This window comes from Mauremys reevesii, linkage group 2 (genome assembly GCF_016161935.1).
Source record: "Mauremys reevesii isolate NIE-2019 linkage group 2, ASM1616193v1, whole genome shotgun sequence".
In the NCBI taxonomy this organism is placed as follows: Eukaryota; Metazoa; Chordata; order Testudines; family Geoemydidae; genus Mauremys; species Mauremys reevesii.
Window position 1 is genome coordinate 112,855,448 of NC_052624.1, and position 15,248 is coordinate 112,870,695.

Genomic DNA, 15,248 nt, shown 5'->3' on the forward strand with positions numbered 1-15,248 from the left:
TCCTCAGCCTGGCTTTGGCTCGGCCTGCCCTTGCTGGCCTTGGTAGCCCTTTCTATGGCCTTGTATGTCCCCTTCTTTAGAGACCATGGGAGAACCAGTCCTACCCTTGTACAGCCTGGGCGCTCGGTGTCTCCAGCTCCCCTGCCAGTTCGCTCACCAGAATTAAGAGGCAATCCTCCTCTTCTGCAGTATCCCAACGCTCTTCCTGCAGCCACTCAGTCTCATTAACAGCTGCTTGCAGAGCCTATTTTGAAGCCTTTAGCTTCTTCTGTAGCCTTCTTGCTACTGCCGTTGCATACGCCAAAATCTTTTCCGTCAGGGTCTGAGAACCCACCATGGACTGCTCCACCCTTGTGTTTGTCCCTACTTCAGTCTGCTTCATCTGTGTGCCAACCATTTCGTTCTTCACCTCTCCGCAGCACCCAACAGGGTATGTTGGTGTAGGGTCTGCAAGGTCCACGGCCATCCCTGCCACTCCACTTTGCCTGCCTCACGTGGGTTTGTGCCAGAGGGACACCTTCTCTTTCTTTCTACTTCTTTGGGGGGGCTGGCCTCGTTTCCACTCCACTATTTAATTTCCTAAAGCAGGGTGTGTTGATATTATCTGCACCCAAAACAAAGAACTCTTGTCCCCATCTTGGCATTAGGCCACGCTTGTACACTTTCTCATGCCCTGCTCTCCTGGGCTAACCTTCTCAGCACAGCCCAGGCATGCTCTCCGCATCTGCTCTTTTGTCCATGGGCATAGTAGACCCTGAGTTGATTTCCCTTTGCGGGATCTCTCACAGGTATTGCTGCTGCTACGTCTGTAGCTCCGCCTGCACTTCCTTCTGCTTCTGTTGGTTTTCTAGGAGCTGCTGGAGAAACTCCTAGACCTGCTTTGGCTGCTTAATCAGTCCCTGGAACTGAAGTGGGAAATCCAGTGACCAGCTCGCTCCCTCGATATACCTGCTTGGGAGGACAGAACTTCCGTCAGCAACCAAGACTTCCATCAGCCCTCATGGATCACAGGGGGAATTCAATCCTCCTGACAATGCCAATCAGGAATGAATCCACTCATCTTTATGTGCCCCACCCCAGCAGCCAGACATGGCATCACAGCCCTCTCGCTGGGCAAGCATCACACATCTATGGTCGCTCCAGCACCATGGCAGGTTCTCTGCCTCGTAACTTGCCTCTGGCCAGGTCACCACCTTTAGTCCACCCTTCTGGGGCCCAGCTTGTCTCACACTAGAAGGCCAAAGAGGTCTTCCCACAGAAAAATCCTTCTGCCCTCGCTGGGGCTCCTGCTCAGCCTGCAGCCCCCTTGCTGGGCTTGGAACCCTCTCTGGGTGTGTGTATTCCCCCTTCTTTGGGGCCAGTAGGGGAACCCAGCCCCACCCTGACACTGGTAGCAGCCTAGAACCCTGTACCCAACAGCTCGGTCTGCTCCTTTCTCTTTGCTGCAGCTTTCCCTGGGCATTTCCTACCTCTCTTCTCAAGTTCCCCTCTAGGCTTTCCTTGCTGCTCTGAACTAGACCTCTGGGAACTGTCTGCAGCCCTGTGGGACAGGAGGGCCTCACAGAAGGCACTTAGGGGACTCTCCTGCCCTTCCCAAGAGCGAAAGCACCCTGTCCTTAGAACATAAGTCTGTGATGAGGTAATGCTTGTCATTAATCAGCCTTGCTAAAGAGCTGGGTGGAAGCTGCTCTGGGGACTAGCTGGCTCCCTCCTGCTCATGGAAGTGAATTCATCTCCCTTCCCAGTAGCACCTGCTCTCACTCTCATTCCCCATCGGGCTCCTTGCTGCCAGGCCAGCGAATGGCCATACGATGAGAATGAGGCCTGGGCCCCGCCCCAGTCTCCTGTGTCTAATTCCGCTGTTTACCTTGTCCCCTATCAGCTGCTGGGCTTCCCCCAGGAGGGAGCAGGCGAGGAGCAACCCAGCCTGGCTGACACTCAGCAGCGGGTCGTGGATAGCCAGCACTGCTGTCCGTCCGGAGGAAGGATCTTCTCTGCCCCTCCGAGAAGAATTTTCCAAAGACCTAAAACCAACAGGACATGAGGCTTTAGCAGATTGCCCAGAGCCAGGCTCCAAATCCTGGGGCAAGAACGGTATCTCCGTCTAGTGGCCCCAGGAGGCAGCCACTGCAGGGGATCCAGCCACCCCCACTCCCTGAGCTGTCTCATGCCCTGGCAGAATGTCCTTACCTCCCCCACCCTGGCTGTGTTCCTGTAGCCCAGGAGCCTGCTGTCCTGGTGCCAGTCCCAGCACCACAGGTCTTCGGCCTCATGGATGGGCAGCCCTGGGAAAGAGACAAACACACGCTCACACATTTGGCATTCCGGTTGCAGTGCTTGTGTCCTTCCAATCCCATTGGTGGCTGCACAGTGGGCAGAGTCCTCGCTGTGTGCCTGGCCCAACAGAATTGCAGGGGAGGGGTGTAGAACAGAGAAAGAGACAGACAGAGACTCAACCTCCAGCCGGGGTCAGCCTGAGAGAAATTGGCTGGGGTCCCAGTCTCACTCTTCTATCGGGTGCCATTTCCCAGCTGGGTTCCTTACCCCTCTGTTGCAGCAGCAGCTGGCAGAGCCAGTAAACCCCCTCCCTGGCCTGCTGGCTGAGGTTCTTGCCTGGGTCACTGATGAACAGAGCCAGCTGTTCCACATGGTGACCCAGCCTGGAGAATTCTGCTGAGTTCTAATGGAAGCAAGAGGGAGAGGGGACTCCATCAGCATTTTCCTGACAGTTCCCAGTCTCCCCTTGGCCAGGACTCTCCTTCCCCTCAGCCTCTCTGCGGGAGATGCTAGAGGAGAGGATCTAGAACTAAACCCTTAATTTTCTCTGCCCACAATGGAGTCTGGAGCACAGAGATGTGGGCAGGGCCCTCCATGAGGATTTGCTTCCCCAGCTGCTCCAGGATGACAGGAAGGCATGAATCTGGAGCATGGTCCCCTTAAAAGCCCAGAGTCACCACTGAACCAGGACAAGAAGAACTTGACTCAAGTCCAGCTCATTCTCTGCTCTGACTCTGCCTCCCCAAGAGGAACACTCCTAACCCACAGCCCCTGCAGCAGCAGATCCTACAGCCCGTTGGAGCCAGCCCACCTACGCCTGGAGTCAGGAAGCTGGGGTTAGAGGCCACTTACGTCAAATTCAGGGAGGGTGATGGTGGATTTGAGCAGGGCCGTGCTGCTCCTAATGGCCCTGGCTCTCTCCTGCGACATCCTGGACACGATCCAGTAGTTCTTGTGCGGTGGGGAAAGGAGGCAGCTCAGGATCAATGGGCAGATGCATGTGTTGTGCTAATGAGACCCTCCCCATCCCCAGGGGGCTGAGACATTGTGTGTGGGGTGGGATATCTTATTAATTGATCTCAGAGCTTTAGAAGGGGATTGTTTATGATGCTTGTATCCTGCAGGTCACAACTTGTCATTGTCTCTCTAGATTGGGACAATTCTCAGTGTCGAGGCTGGTCCCATCCTCCCTGAACTCCTGATTCCTGAACAGCTCACCAGGAAGGAGACAGACCCCTCCCGCCTCCCTGGCTCTCAAGTCCTTGGTTGGGTGAAGGAACTGAGTGTGAGCACAATCCCCCCAGGAATCTCAGGGCCCGTCAGAGAGAAGGGCTGATTCTCTGGGGTGCTCCTGTTTCTCTAGGAAGGAGCCTGTAATTCTTCTCTGATGACCATCTTCTGGATCTCACAGGAGGGGTTCAGACTCTCACTCCCCAAGTCAGCCAGGGTCCCTGTGGTTAGTGTGCAACAGAACCAGGCAGAGCTCTGGCTTGAAGTCCCAGCTCCTTCCTCTGTCCTTCAAGGAGGAAGGGCCTGACACTGCATTGCACTGACTGCCCTGACCAAGAAGGGCTCACTGGGGACCCAGCTAGGAGGATAGACTGGAAAATGGATCTAAGAGTTAAGGTAAAATTGCCCCCACCCCTCTCATCGGGCTCACCTCCAAGATGTAGTGGAGCCTGTCGGTGTCTGGGGACTCCGCCAGCAGGGTCTCCAGCATGGCATCCAGGAGGTCTGGCAAGACTCTATGCAGATCCTGCAAAGCAAGGGAGAGCCATGGGTCAGAGTTAGGGAATCTGGGGCTACACCTGCCACAGGATGGGAAGAGGGGACTCTGGGAAGCACTGGTGAGACCCCCAAACACATATCCTGGCCTCTCTCATTCACATCCCACTGCGGGCAATTAGCAAGGATTTGTGGCAGGATAACAGCTGGCTCTTCAATCCATGACTTTAGCATGATCTACCTGAACTTGGGTGGTGTCCTTCTCCATGCCGAGGGTGAAGACGGCATGCAGGGCAGCTCACAGGAGGTGCGTCTCCAGCTCTGGCTCCAGGAAAGTTGTCATGGTGCTGGCAAGAGAGAGGAGCCAGCATTAGACTGTGCAGTGCGGGGGTGGGACTGGAACCAACACGGACATGAAACTGCAGGGGACTAGGCAGAGGCTGGCGAGAATGTAAACTGAGGCACCGAGCCAGGGTATGATAAGGCCAAGGTTTCCCAGACGGACAGTGGCAGGGCAGGAATAGTGCCCGTTCCCTGGACTCTGGTGCCCCTCCTGTATCTAATTCTGGGAGTGAGTCTCTCCCCAAAACCATTGCAATGTTACTGGAATGAAAAGAACAGCACAGCAGGGAGAGAGGGAACCTTCCCATCACTTCTGCCAGAGGAGTCACCCTTGGGAGGTGACCTGGGAGTGGGAGGGGCAGCACCGGGGTTAGGGGAACCGGGCGGGAGGGTCTCGGTACCTGAGGTTGCCCACAGCAAGGAGGGAATTAGTGAGGACGGCGCCGGGTGGAGAGTTATCTGGCAGCTCCTCAACGAGCTCCTGTGAGACCCAAAGGAGACAAAGGAGCATGTGAGATTCAGGCCTCACTGAAACTTCCCAGTGAGGAGATTACACAGCCAGCACCCCACACAGCCAGCAGGATCCCCCCACCTGCCTTCCGCTCCTCTGATTCCTGCCCACTAGTGACCAAGCTCAGAATCTCCCATCTCTTCTCCCCAAACTTCAGCCCCAGCAATCCCTGCCCTCAGCTGCCCCTCCAGCACCAGCCATCCCCCATCCATTGGCCTGGGGAGACCCCTGCCTATCCTGTGTCTCTCTCCTCCTTCCAGCTGTCAGGCACCATGTCTCACTCACCACAATCCTCTCCACCACTGCCGCCTTGCAGCAGTGCAGATGCAGCGTGTCCTGCCCTCTCTGCTGTGCAGCGAGACACGCGGGGTGGATGGCGTGCAGGAACATGAGCTGCTGGGCTTCATCCTGCATCCACCAGGAGTGGGGTTAGGGGAGAGAGAGCCAGTTAGCCAGGGACCTCCCTGCCCCACCCACACCAGCTGCATGACTCAGGCCTGAATGGAAGATAGTGGGTACCCAACCATTGTCCAAACCACCCACAACTCCTAGATAAGCAGGGTCAGGAACTGGGAGAAAGGTCCCCCATTAGGGGTGGTGGATCGTGAAGGACAAGACCCTCTGCAGGGTGTTGGGATGCTGACGAGGGGCAGGACAATCTCCCTCCCCCCCCCCTGCAACTGGAGTATCAAGGACCAAAGTGGCAGCATCTAGTGTCAGTGGGGTTCACGTGGCTCAGGCCAGACACCTGGGCTGGGGAAACGCCCCCATAGCACTGTTTGAGTGCCTGGGCCCAGGGTGTTCACAGCCCCCTCCTCACCCCTCCCTGAGCCCAGTCTGGCCCCTCACCTGGAACAAAGCAATGGCGTCCATTGGCCTCGCTGCTTCCCGAGTCCCAGGCGCTGCTGCTGTCCCATGGGGAGTGGGCCGAGCTGCTGGTGCTGGGACAGGGATCCTCCACCTCCTGCCCTGGGGAGCTGGAAGGTCCTCGGTGACCAGGCAGGGCGATGCCTCCTGCTGGGAATCAGGGATGGGCTCCTGGGACTGGTGCTGCTGACACAACAAGCCCCAGAGCCACCCTGCCTGGCTCCCCTCCTGGGCTGGGTCCTGCCTGCCCAGCTGCATCCTGGGCCAGCTCCATTTTGGCCTGGCCAGTGCCTCTCCCACCTCGGCGCCTGCGCCAGGAGCGGGTTTCCTCTGCCAGAAGGCTGGGCACTTCCACCTCCTGGCCCGGCTGGGAGCTCCTTCCCCGCCATCGGGGATGAAGGGGCCGATCTCCTCCCGGGGAAGGTGGCAGCTGCTTCCCTCAGACTCTGGGACCACCTGCAGAGCCTTCTTCCTCAACATCCTCAGGAGCCTGGACATCCTGGAACCAAGTGGGGAGCAGGCGTGAGTCTGGAGTCAAGGCAGCCTCTCACTAATGGGCCTTTTTGGTCCCTCCCCATCCCTGCTGCAGTCAGTGCTGCTCCTCCTCCCCTCACAGGGGGGTGCAGGGAGTGCAAGCTACACACACGGGCAGGAGTTTATTGCATTATCTGCTCCCAACGTTCCCCCTCGTCGTCCCTGGTGCTGCAATACCTGGGGAGTCTCATCCTCTTTGAGCACTGGGGTCAGTCACAAAGAATATCAGTCACTTTGGACAAGCAGCTCCCTCCTGCCATCCCAGGCCACATCGCCCCCCCCGCCCCGCCCCAGCAACCCAGAGAAGAGAAGGAACAGAACCCAGGAGTTTGGACATCTCCGAGGAAGCCATTCCCCACGTCAAAGTCCCTAGGCATAGCAAGCCCTGTTTCCCATTGATTTCCATGCTCAGCAGCTCACAGGGTCTGGCCCAGCTCAGGTTCCAAATCTCTGTGAGGCCCTTACCTTGTAAACAGCTCCAACTCTTTGGGAGGGCTTCCCATAATGAGAAATGAAGAGCAACTTCCCACCCCTACCCCACTCCACACACACACAGCTCCTGATGGAGGGAAGGGAAACAGGGGAAAGGACAAACAAGCAAGAGAAGAGAAAGGAGGGAGGGATGGAGGAAAAGGGAAACCCCAATGTCCCCAGTGATTCTAAGGGACAAAGTCCTAGGTGGGAAATAAAATTCTGCCACCTCAATATGGTGTTTTCCACCCCAAGAATTCAACTGGCACCAGAGGGATGAGACTGAACATCTGAACTAGGGATGAGACTGAACTAGGAGGCTCTTACCTTCTAAACGATGTCTCTTTTCTAGCAAAATCAGTAAAAAGAAATGAGAGAACTCCAAAGAAGTTCCTCCTCGTGCTCACATGTATGTGAACCAGAATTCTCTCTCAGTCCTCAAGGAGAGACCTCGAGAAGGAGACTTGCTGAGGCAAAGCCAGAGGGGTCTCCGAGGTTGCCCCTATCCTGTGCCGCTGTCCTGCCTGGCTGATATCATCTCTCTGTGAGGTCACCACCTCCCCACCACCTTTGCCCAATAGACTGGGGTCCTGCCAAAGGCCCTTGTGATGTCACTGAGACACCCACCCCTCCCCTTCAGGGCTAATGTCCTGCCTCTGGCCTGGCCAGCCATATTGGATGTTTGAGCTAGTCCTTGTGGATCAACCCACTCAAGGAGTGTTCATTCTAGGAATCAAGTTGGCAACAGTTTTTCATAAATTACCAGACTCTATGGCCAGAAGAGACAATTAAAGCATCTAATCTGACCCCGTGCATATCACTGGCCCCTTGTACAGCACAGGAGCTAGTTTTTTAACAGATCCTGTCCAAAAAGGCACCTAGCCTTCATTAGAAGACATCAAGAGATGGAGAATCCCCACAACGTCTTTTGGCAGTTTGTTCCTGTGGTGAATCATCCTCACTCTTGAATATGTGTGCCTTATTTCTAATATGAATTGGTCTCTTTTCAGTTTCCAACCACTGGGTCTTCTTATGCCTTACTCTGCTAGATTAAAGAGCCCTTGGTAGTTTGTTCATTTGGTGAATCCTCCTTCCCACCCAGGCTCACGACTGCCCAGACTTGGAGAATTGTCCCTGTTCCCATTGCACAGCTGGGGAGCCTGAGGTACAGAGAAGGGAAGTGACCTACCTAAGGGCTTACACAGCAAGGCGGTGGCAGAGCCAGAAAGAGAAGCCACCAGTCCTCACTCCTCTTCTAACACACAACAAACCCCACAAAGGCAGGGATAGAGCCCAGGAATCAAGATGTTGGGGAAATTTTTTTGAAACCGTTTCTCTCAGAAAATCCCATTCAGACTAAACCAGTTTGTTTCTTGAAATCATAACAAGTGGGATGAAAATTCTCTGCAAAAATATTTTGTTGCAAAACAAAAGCATCTCCTGTTTGTCACAGGGTGTTAAATTGTCTCGTTGCACACAAAGAGGAGACACTTAGATCTCAAAAATTAGAGAAGATGCTTCAGTCTGAGCTATGTAGTTGCTGCTCTTAATTTCAAAATAAGAAAATACAAATACAATAGACTAGTTCAGCTATTCTATTAGGTCATAATCTGATCTGAGTAAACGTGATAGGACATCTCATATTATGCAATGCTCCTAGTGACACTCTCCAATGGATCCCCATCCTCCACCCACCAGGCGGTAGGTAGGAGCGGATTGTTATCCCTACTTGAACGGGGGAGAAGCTAAGGCTGAGAAAGGAGAATTGACTTGTCTTAGGTCACACAGCCAGTCAGTGGCAGAGTTTGGAGCAGGACCCTGGAGTCCTGACTTTCAAACTAACCATCAGTGCTCTGAAATGAGCTATAAACCAACAATTGTTCATAGTAATTCTTCAGCAAGTAATTTAGAAGAACTAGAATGTTAGTACTGCTCAGAGACAATTAATGGAGAGAAGCATCAAAATTCATCCAACATATAATTGGTTATGACTTACTTGCTTGGTCTTAAAAGAGAACAAAGACCTAAGTCTCCTCCCTGTCAATAACCCCCTGCTCAGCCAATTGGGGTAGAGACTGAGGGTTCTCACCAGAGCCCAAAGAATGGTGCAGGTCACCGCGGAAGGGGAATAAAATTCTGCCACCTCAATCTAGTGTTTTCTGTGCATGGAATTCATCCGGCACCAGATGGATCACATTGAACAGGTTCCAAACCTCTCTGAGGCCCTTACCTTCTAAACAGAGACATTTTATAGCTAAATAGGTAAAAGGAACGGAGAAAACTCCGAAGAGGGTCCTCCTCGCACTCATGTATGTGTACTTGAATTTTCTCTCAGTCCTAAAGGGTCTCTTAGGTTGCCCCTGCCCTGCAAACAGGGGAAAGGACAAAAGAAGCAAGAGACGAAAAAAATGGAGGGAGGGATGGAGGAAAAGGGAAACCAAAAAGGAGAAACCCCAATGTCCTCAGTGATTCTAAGGGTTAAAGTCCTAAGTGGGGAATAAAATTTTGTCACCACAATCTAGTGTTTTCCATGCCTAGAATTCAGCCAGCACCAGGTGGATCAGACTGAACAGGTTCCAAACCTCTCAGAAGCTCTTACCTTCTAAAAAGGGACATCTTTTTTCTAGCAAAATCAGTAAAAGGAAAGGAGAAAACTCCAAAGAAGTTCCTCCTTGCGTTCACATATGTGAACCAGAATTCTCTCTCAGTCCTCAAGGAGAGACCTCGAGAAGGAGTTCGGGACTATTTAGAAAAGCTGGACGAGCACAAGTCCATGGGGCCGGATGCACTGCATCCGAGGGTGCTAAAGGAGTTGGCCGATGAGATTGCAGAGCCACTGGCCATTATCTTTGAAAAATCATGGCGATCGGGAGAGGTCCCGGATGACTGGAAAAAAGCTAATGTAGTGCCCATCTTTAAAAAAGGGAAGAAAGAAGATCCAGGGAACTACAGGCCAGTCAGTCTCACCTCAGTCCCTGGAAAAATCATGGAACAGGTCCTCAAGGAATCAATTCTGAACCACTTAAAGGAGGGGAAAGTGATCAGGAAAAATCAGCATGGATTCACCAAGGGCAAATCATGCCTGACTAACCTAATTGCCTTCTATGATGAGATAACCGGCTCTGTGGATGAGGGGAAAGCAGTGGATGTGCTATTTCTGGACTTTAGCAAAGCTTTTGATACAGTCTCCCACAGTATTCTTGCCAGCAAGTTAAAGAAGTATGGGCTGGATGAATGGACGGTAAGGTGGATAGAAAACTGGCTAGATGGTCGGGCTCAACAGGTAGTGATCAATGGTTCCATGTCTAGTTGGCAGCCGGTATCAAGTGGAGTGCCCCAAGGGTCGGTGCTGGGGCCAGTTTTGTTCAATATCTTCATTAACGATCTGGAGGATGGTGTGGACTGCACCCTTAGCAAGTTTGCAGATGACACTAAACTGGGAGGAGTGGTTGATACACTGGAGGGTAGGGATAGGATACAGAGGAACCTAGACAAATTAGAGGATTGGGCCAAAAGAAATATGATGAGGTTCAACAAGGACAAGTGCAGAGTCCTGCACTTAGGACGGAAGAATCCCATGTACTGCTACAGACTAGGGACTGAATGGCTGGGCAGCAGTTCTGCAGAAAAGGACCTAGGGGTTACGGTGGACGAAAAGCTGAATATGAGTCAACAGTGTGCTCTTGTTGCCAAGAAGGCTAATGGCATTTTGGGTTTTATAAGTCGGGGCATTTCCAGCAGATCGAGGGATGTGATCATTCCCCTCTATTCAGCACTGGTGAGGCCTCATTTGGAGTACTGTGTCCAGTTTGGGGCCCCACACTACAAGAAGGATGTGGATAAATTGGAGAGAGTCCAGCAGAGGGCAACAAAAATGATTAGGGGGCTGGAGCACATGACTTATGAGGAGAGGCTGAGGGAACTGGGATTGTTTAGCCTGCAGAAGAGAAGAATGAGGGGGGATTTGATAGCTGCTTTCAACTACCTGAAAGGGAGTTCCAAAGAGGATGGATCTAGACTGTTCTCAGTGGTAGAAGATGACAGAACAAGGAGTAATGGTCTCAAGTTGCAGAGGGGGAGGTTTAGGTTGGACATTAGGAAAAACTTTTTCACTAGTAGGGTGGTGAAGAACTGGAATGGGTTACCTAGGGAGGTGGTGGAATCTCCTTCCTTAGAGGTTTTTTAAGGTCAGGCTTGACAAAGCCCTGGCTGGGATGATTTAGTTGGGTTTGGTCCTGCTTTGAGCAGGGGATTGGACTAGATGATCTCCTGAGGTCCCTTCCAACCCTGAGATTCTATGATTCTAAGGAGACTTGTTGAGGGAAAGCCAGAGAGGTATCCAAGGTTGCCCCCATCCTGTGCTCCTGTCCTTCCTGGCTCATGTCATCATCTCTCTGTGAGGTCACCATCTCTCCATCACCTTTGCCCAATAGACTGGGGTCCTGCCAAAGGCCCTTGTGATGTCACTGACACACCCACCCCGCCCCTTCAGGGCTAATGTCCTGACCCTGGCCAGCCATATTGGATGTTTGACCTACCCCTTGTGGATCAACCCACTCAATGAGTGTTCATTTTAGGAAGCAAGTTGGCTAGTTTTTCATAAATTACCAAACTCTATGGCCAGAAGAGACAATTAGAGCATCTAATCTGACCCCCTGCATATCACAGGCCCCTTGTATAGCACAGGAGCTAGTTTTTTAACAGATCCTGTCCAGAAAGGCACCTAGTCTTCATTAGAAGACATCAAGAGCTGGAGAATCCCCACCACTTCCTTTGGTAGTTTGTTCCTTTGGTGAATCATTCTCACGGTTGAATATGTGTGCCTTATTTCTAATATGAATTGGTCTCATTTCAGTTTCCAGCCACTGGGTCTTGTTATGCCTTTCTCTGCTAGATTAAAGAGCTCTTTAATACCTGATATTTTCCCTCCATGTAGGCACCTCAGCACTTCAATTAAGTCACCTCCCAATCTTTTTTTAAGCTAAACAGGTTGAGCTCTTTCAATTGCTCAGTAGAAGGCATTTTTCTCCAACCCTTAAAAGGTTTTGAGGCTCTTTGCTGCCCCATCTCCAATTTCTCCACATCTTTTTCAAAGGTGGACACCAAAACTGGATGCAGCATTCCAATATCAGTCTCACTAGTGCTGTGTCACCTCCCTGTCATACTCATGGCTCTGCTCATATGTCTAATGATGGCTTTAGCCCTGTTCACCACAGCATCACACTGGGAGCTCATGTTGAACGGCTTGCCCAGTATGGCCCCTAAATCCCTTTCAGAGTCACTGCTTTCCTGGATACACTTCCCCATTCTGTAAGTGTGGCCGGCATGCCTTGCTGCTAGGTATAGGACCTTGCATTTTGCTTTGTTTGAAGTTGTTTTGTTTGAATGGGTCCAGCTTACTAAGGGATCCGGATTGCTCTCTATCACTGCCCTGTCCTCATCATTAATAACCACTCTGCCAGTATTTTGTCAACCACTAGTGTTATCATTGAGGATCTGTCGAGGCATCTAGATAGACTTATGTGTAGTGCTGGGGAGGAGCCGGTGGTCGTTGGACATGTAGGTACCAATGAGATAGGAAAGGGTAGGAGAGACATCCTGGAGGCCAAATTTAGGCTTCTAGGGAAGAGACTGAAATCCAGGACCTCTATGGTGGCATTTTCAGAAATGCTTCCGGTTCCATGCACAGGACTAGGGAGGCAGGCAGAGCTTCAGAGTCTCAATGCGTGGATGAGACAATGGTGTGGAGAGGAGGAGTTTAGATTCATTAGGAACTGGGGAAACTTTTGGGATAGGGGGAGCCTATACAGGAGAGATGGGCTCCACCTAAACCAAAGTGGAACCAGACTGCTGGCACTTAACATTAAAAAGGTTGCAGAGCAGCTTTTAAACTAAGAGATGGGGAAAGGCCGATTGCTGCAGAGGAGCATGTGGATCAGACAGAGACTTCTCTTAGAGGAGAGTCTATTGATAGAGATTCTCTAGGTTTCAGTCAGGAGGAGAGGATGGAAGAGGATAATGTACACGACAGATCGGACGAGAAACATTCACATAAAAAAGAATGCACCACATCTGAAAAGGGCAGACAAATAAACAGTGACAAGTTTTTAAACTGCTTGTACACAAATGCTAGAAGTCTAAATAATAAGATGGGTGAACTAGAGTGCCTCGTGTTAAAGGAGGATATTGATATAATAGGCATCACAGAAACCTGGTGGGCTGAGGACAATCAATGGGACACAATCATTCCAGGGTACAAAATATAGCGGAAGGACAGAACAGCTCGTGCGAAGGGCTGAGGGGGAGAGAGGAGTGGCACTATATGTGAAAGAAAATATAGAATCAAATGAACTAAAAATCTTAAGTGAATCCACATGTTCCATAGAATCTCCATGGATAGTAATTCCATGCTCTAATAAGAATATAACATTAGGGATCTGTTATCAATCACCTGACTAGGACAGCGATAGTGATGATGAAATGCTAAGGGAATTTAGAGAGGCTATCAAAATTAAGAACTCAATAATAGTGGGGGATTTCAATTATCCCCATATTGACTGGGAACATGTCACCTCAGGACAAAATGCAGAGACAAAATTTCTTGATACTTTAAATGACTGCTTCTTGGAGCAGCTGGTACGGGAACCCACAAGGGGAGAGGCAACTCTCAATTTAGTCCTGAGTGGAGCGCAGGAGCTGGTCCAAGAGGTAACTATAACAGGACCGCTTGGAAATAGTGACCATATTATAATAACATTTAACATTCCTGTGGTGGGAAGAACACCTCAACAGCCCAACACTGTGGTATTTAATTTCAGAAAGGGGAACTATGCAAAAATGAGGGGGTTAGTTAAACAGAAATTAAAAGGTACAGTGACTAGAGTGAAATCCCTGCAAGCTGCATGGACACTTTTCAAAGCCACCATAATAGAGGCCCAACTTAAATGTATACCCCCAATTAAAAAACACAATAAAAGAATTAAAAAAGAGGCACCGTGGCTTAACCACCATGTAAAAGAAGCAGTGAGAGATAAAAAGGCCTCTTTTAAAGAGTGGAAGTAAAATCCTAGTGAGGTAAATAGAAAGGAGCATAAACACTGCCAAATTAAGTGTAAAAATGTAATAAGAAAAGCCAAAAAGGAGTTTGAAGAACGGCTAGCCAAAATCTCAAAAGGTAATAACAAAATGTTTTTTAAGTACATCAGAAGCAAGAAACCTGCTAAACAACCAGTGGGGCCCCTGGACGATCTAGATAGAAAGGAGCACTTAAAGACGATAAAGTCATTGCGGAGAAACTAAATGAATTATTTGCTTCAGTCTTCACGGCTGAGGATGTTAGGGAGATTCCCAAACCTGAGCTGACTTTTGTAGGTGACAAATCTGAGGAATTGTCACAGATTGAAGTGTCACTAGAAGAGGTTTTTGAATTAATTGATAAACTTAACATTTCAAGTCACCGGGACCAGATGGCATTCACCCAAGAGTTCTGAAAGAACTCAAATGTGAAACTGCAGAACTATTAACTAGGGTTTGTAACCTGTCCTCTAATGTAATGCCAATATTTAAAAAGGGCTCTAGAGGTGATCCTGGCAATTACAGACCGGTAAGTCTAACGTCAATACCGGGCAAATTAGTTGAAACAATAGTAAAGAGTAAAATTGTCAGACACATACAAGAACATAATTTGTTGGGCAAAAGTCAACATGGTTTCTGTAATGGGAAATCATGTATTACTAATCTATTAGAGTTCTTTGAAGGGGTCAACAAACATGTGGACAAAGGGGATCCAGTGGACATAGTGTACTTAGATTTCCAGAAAGCCTTTGACAAGGTCCCTCACCAAAGGCTCTTACATAAATTAAGTTCTCATGGGATAAGAGGGATGGTCCTTTCATGGATTGAGAACTGGTTAAAAGACAGGGAACAAAGGGTAGAAATAAATGGTAACTAGTGGTGTTCCCCAAGGGTCAGTCCTAGGACCAATCCTATTCAACTTATTCATAAATGATCTGGAGAAAGGGGTAAAAAGTGAGGTGGCAAAGTTTGCAGATGATACTAAACTGCTCAAGATAGTTAAGACCAAAGCAGACTGTGAAGAACTTCAAAAAGATCACACAAAACTAAGTGATTGGGCAACAAAATGGCAAATGAAATTTAATGTGGATAAATGTAAAGTAAAGCACACTGGAAAAAATAACCCTAACTATACATACAATATAATGGGGGCTAATTTAGCTACAACTAATCAGGAAAAAGATCTTGGAGTCATCGTGGATAGTTCTCTGAAGACATCCACCCAGTGTGCAGCGGCAGTGAAAAAAGCAAAGAGGATGTTAGGAATCATTAAAAAGAGGCTAGAGAATAAAACAGAGAGTATCTCATTGCCCTTATATAAATCCATGGTACGCCCACATCTTGAATACTGCGTACAGATGTGTGGTCTCCTCATCTCAAAAAAGATATACTGGCACCAGAAAAGGTTCAGAGAAGTGCAACTAAAATGATTAGGGGTTTGGAACAG

The 15,248-nt window shown here is 49.9% G+C and overlaps 1 protein-coding gene across 1 annotated transcript; it reads right to left on the minus strand.

Moving 5' to 3' along the window:
- Window positions 1-610: 610 nt before the first annotated feature.
- On the minus strand, window positions 611-7,151 carry LOC120399255. The gene is made up of 9 exons (XM_039527349.1): window positions 7,055-7,151; window positions 5,705-6,221; window positions 5,141-5,263; window positions 4,746-4,825; window positions 4,244-4,349; window positions 3,938-4,033; window positions 2,191-2,285; window positions 1,868-2,024; window positions 611-948 (listed from the first exon to the last, which is right to left on the minus strand). The coding sequence occupies exons 2-5, from the start codon at window positions 6,218-6,220 to the stop codon at window positions 4,301-4,303; spliced, it is 768 nt and encodes a 255-aa protein (XP_039383283.1). The 5' UTR covers window position 6,221; window positions 7,055-7,151; the 3' UTR covers window positions 611-948; window positions 1,868-2,024; window positions 2,191-2,285; window positions 3,938-4,033; window positions 4,244-4,300.
- Between the last annotated feature and the right edge of the window lie 8,097 nt (window positions 7,152-15,248).

Coding starts and splice junctions, on each gene's coding strand:
- LOC120399255 (XM_039527349.1), bottom strand. CDS start 6,220: ATGTCCAGGCTCCTGAGGATGTTGAGGAAGAAGGCTCTGCAGGTGGTC. Junction 4,826..5,140: donor CAGTGGTGGAGAGGATTGTG/GTGAGTGAGACA, acceptor TGGGTCTCACAG/GAGCTCGTTGAGGAGCTGCC. Junction 4,350..4,745: donor CTTGCTGTGGGCAACCTCAG/GTACCGAGACCC, acceptor CTCTCTTGCCAG/CACCATGACAACTTTCCTGG.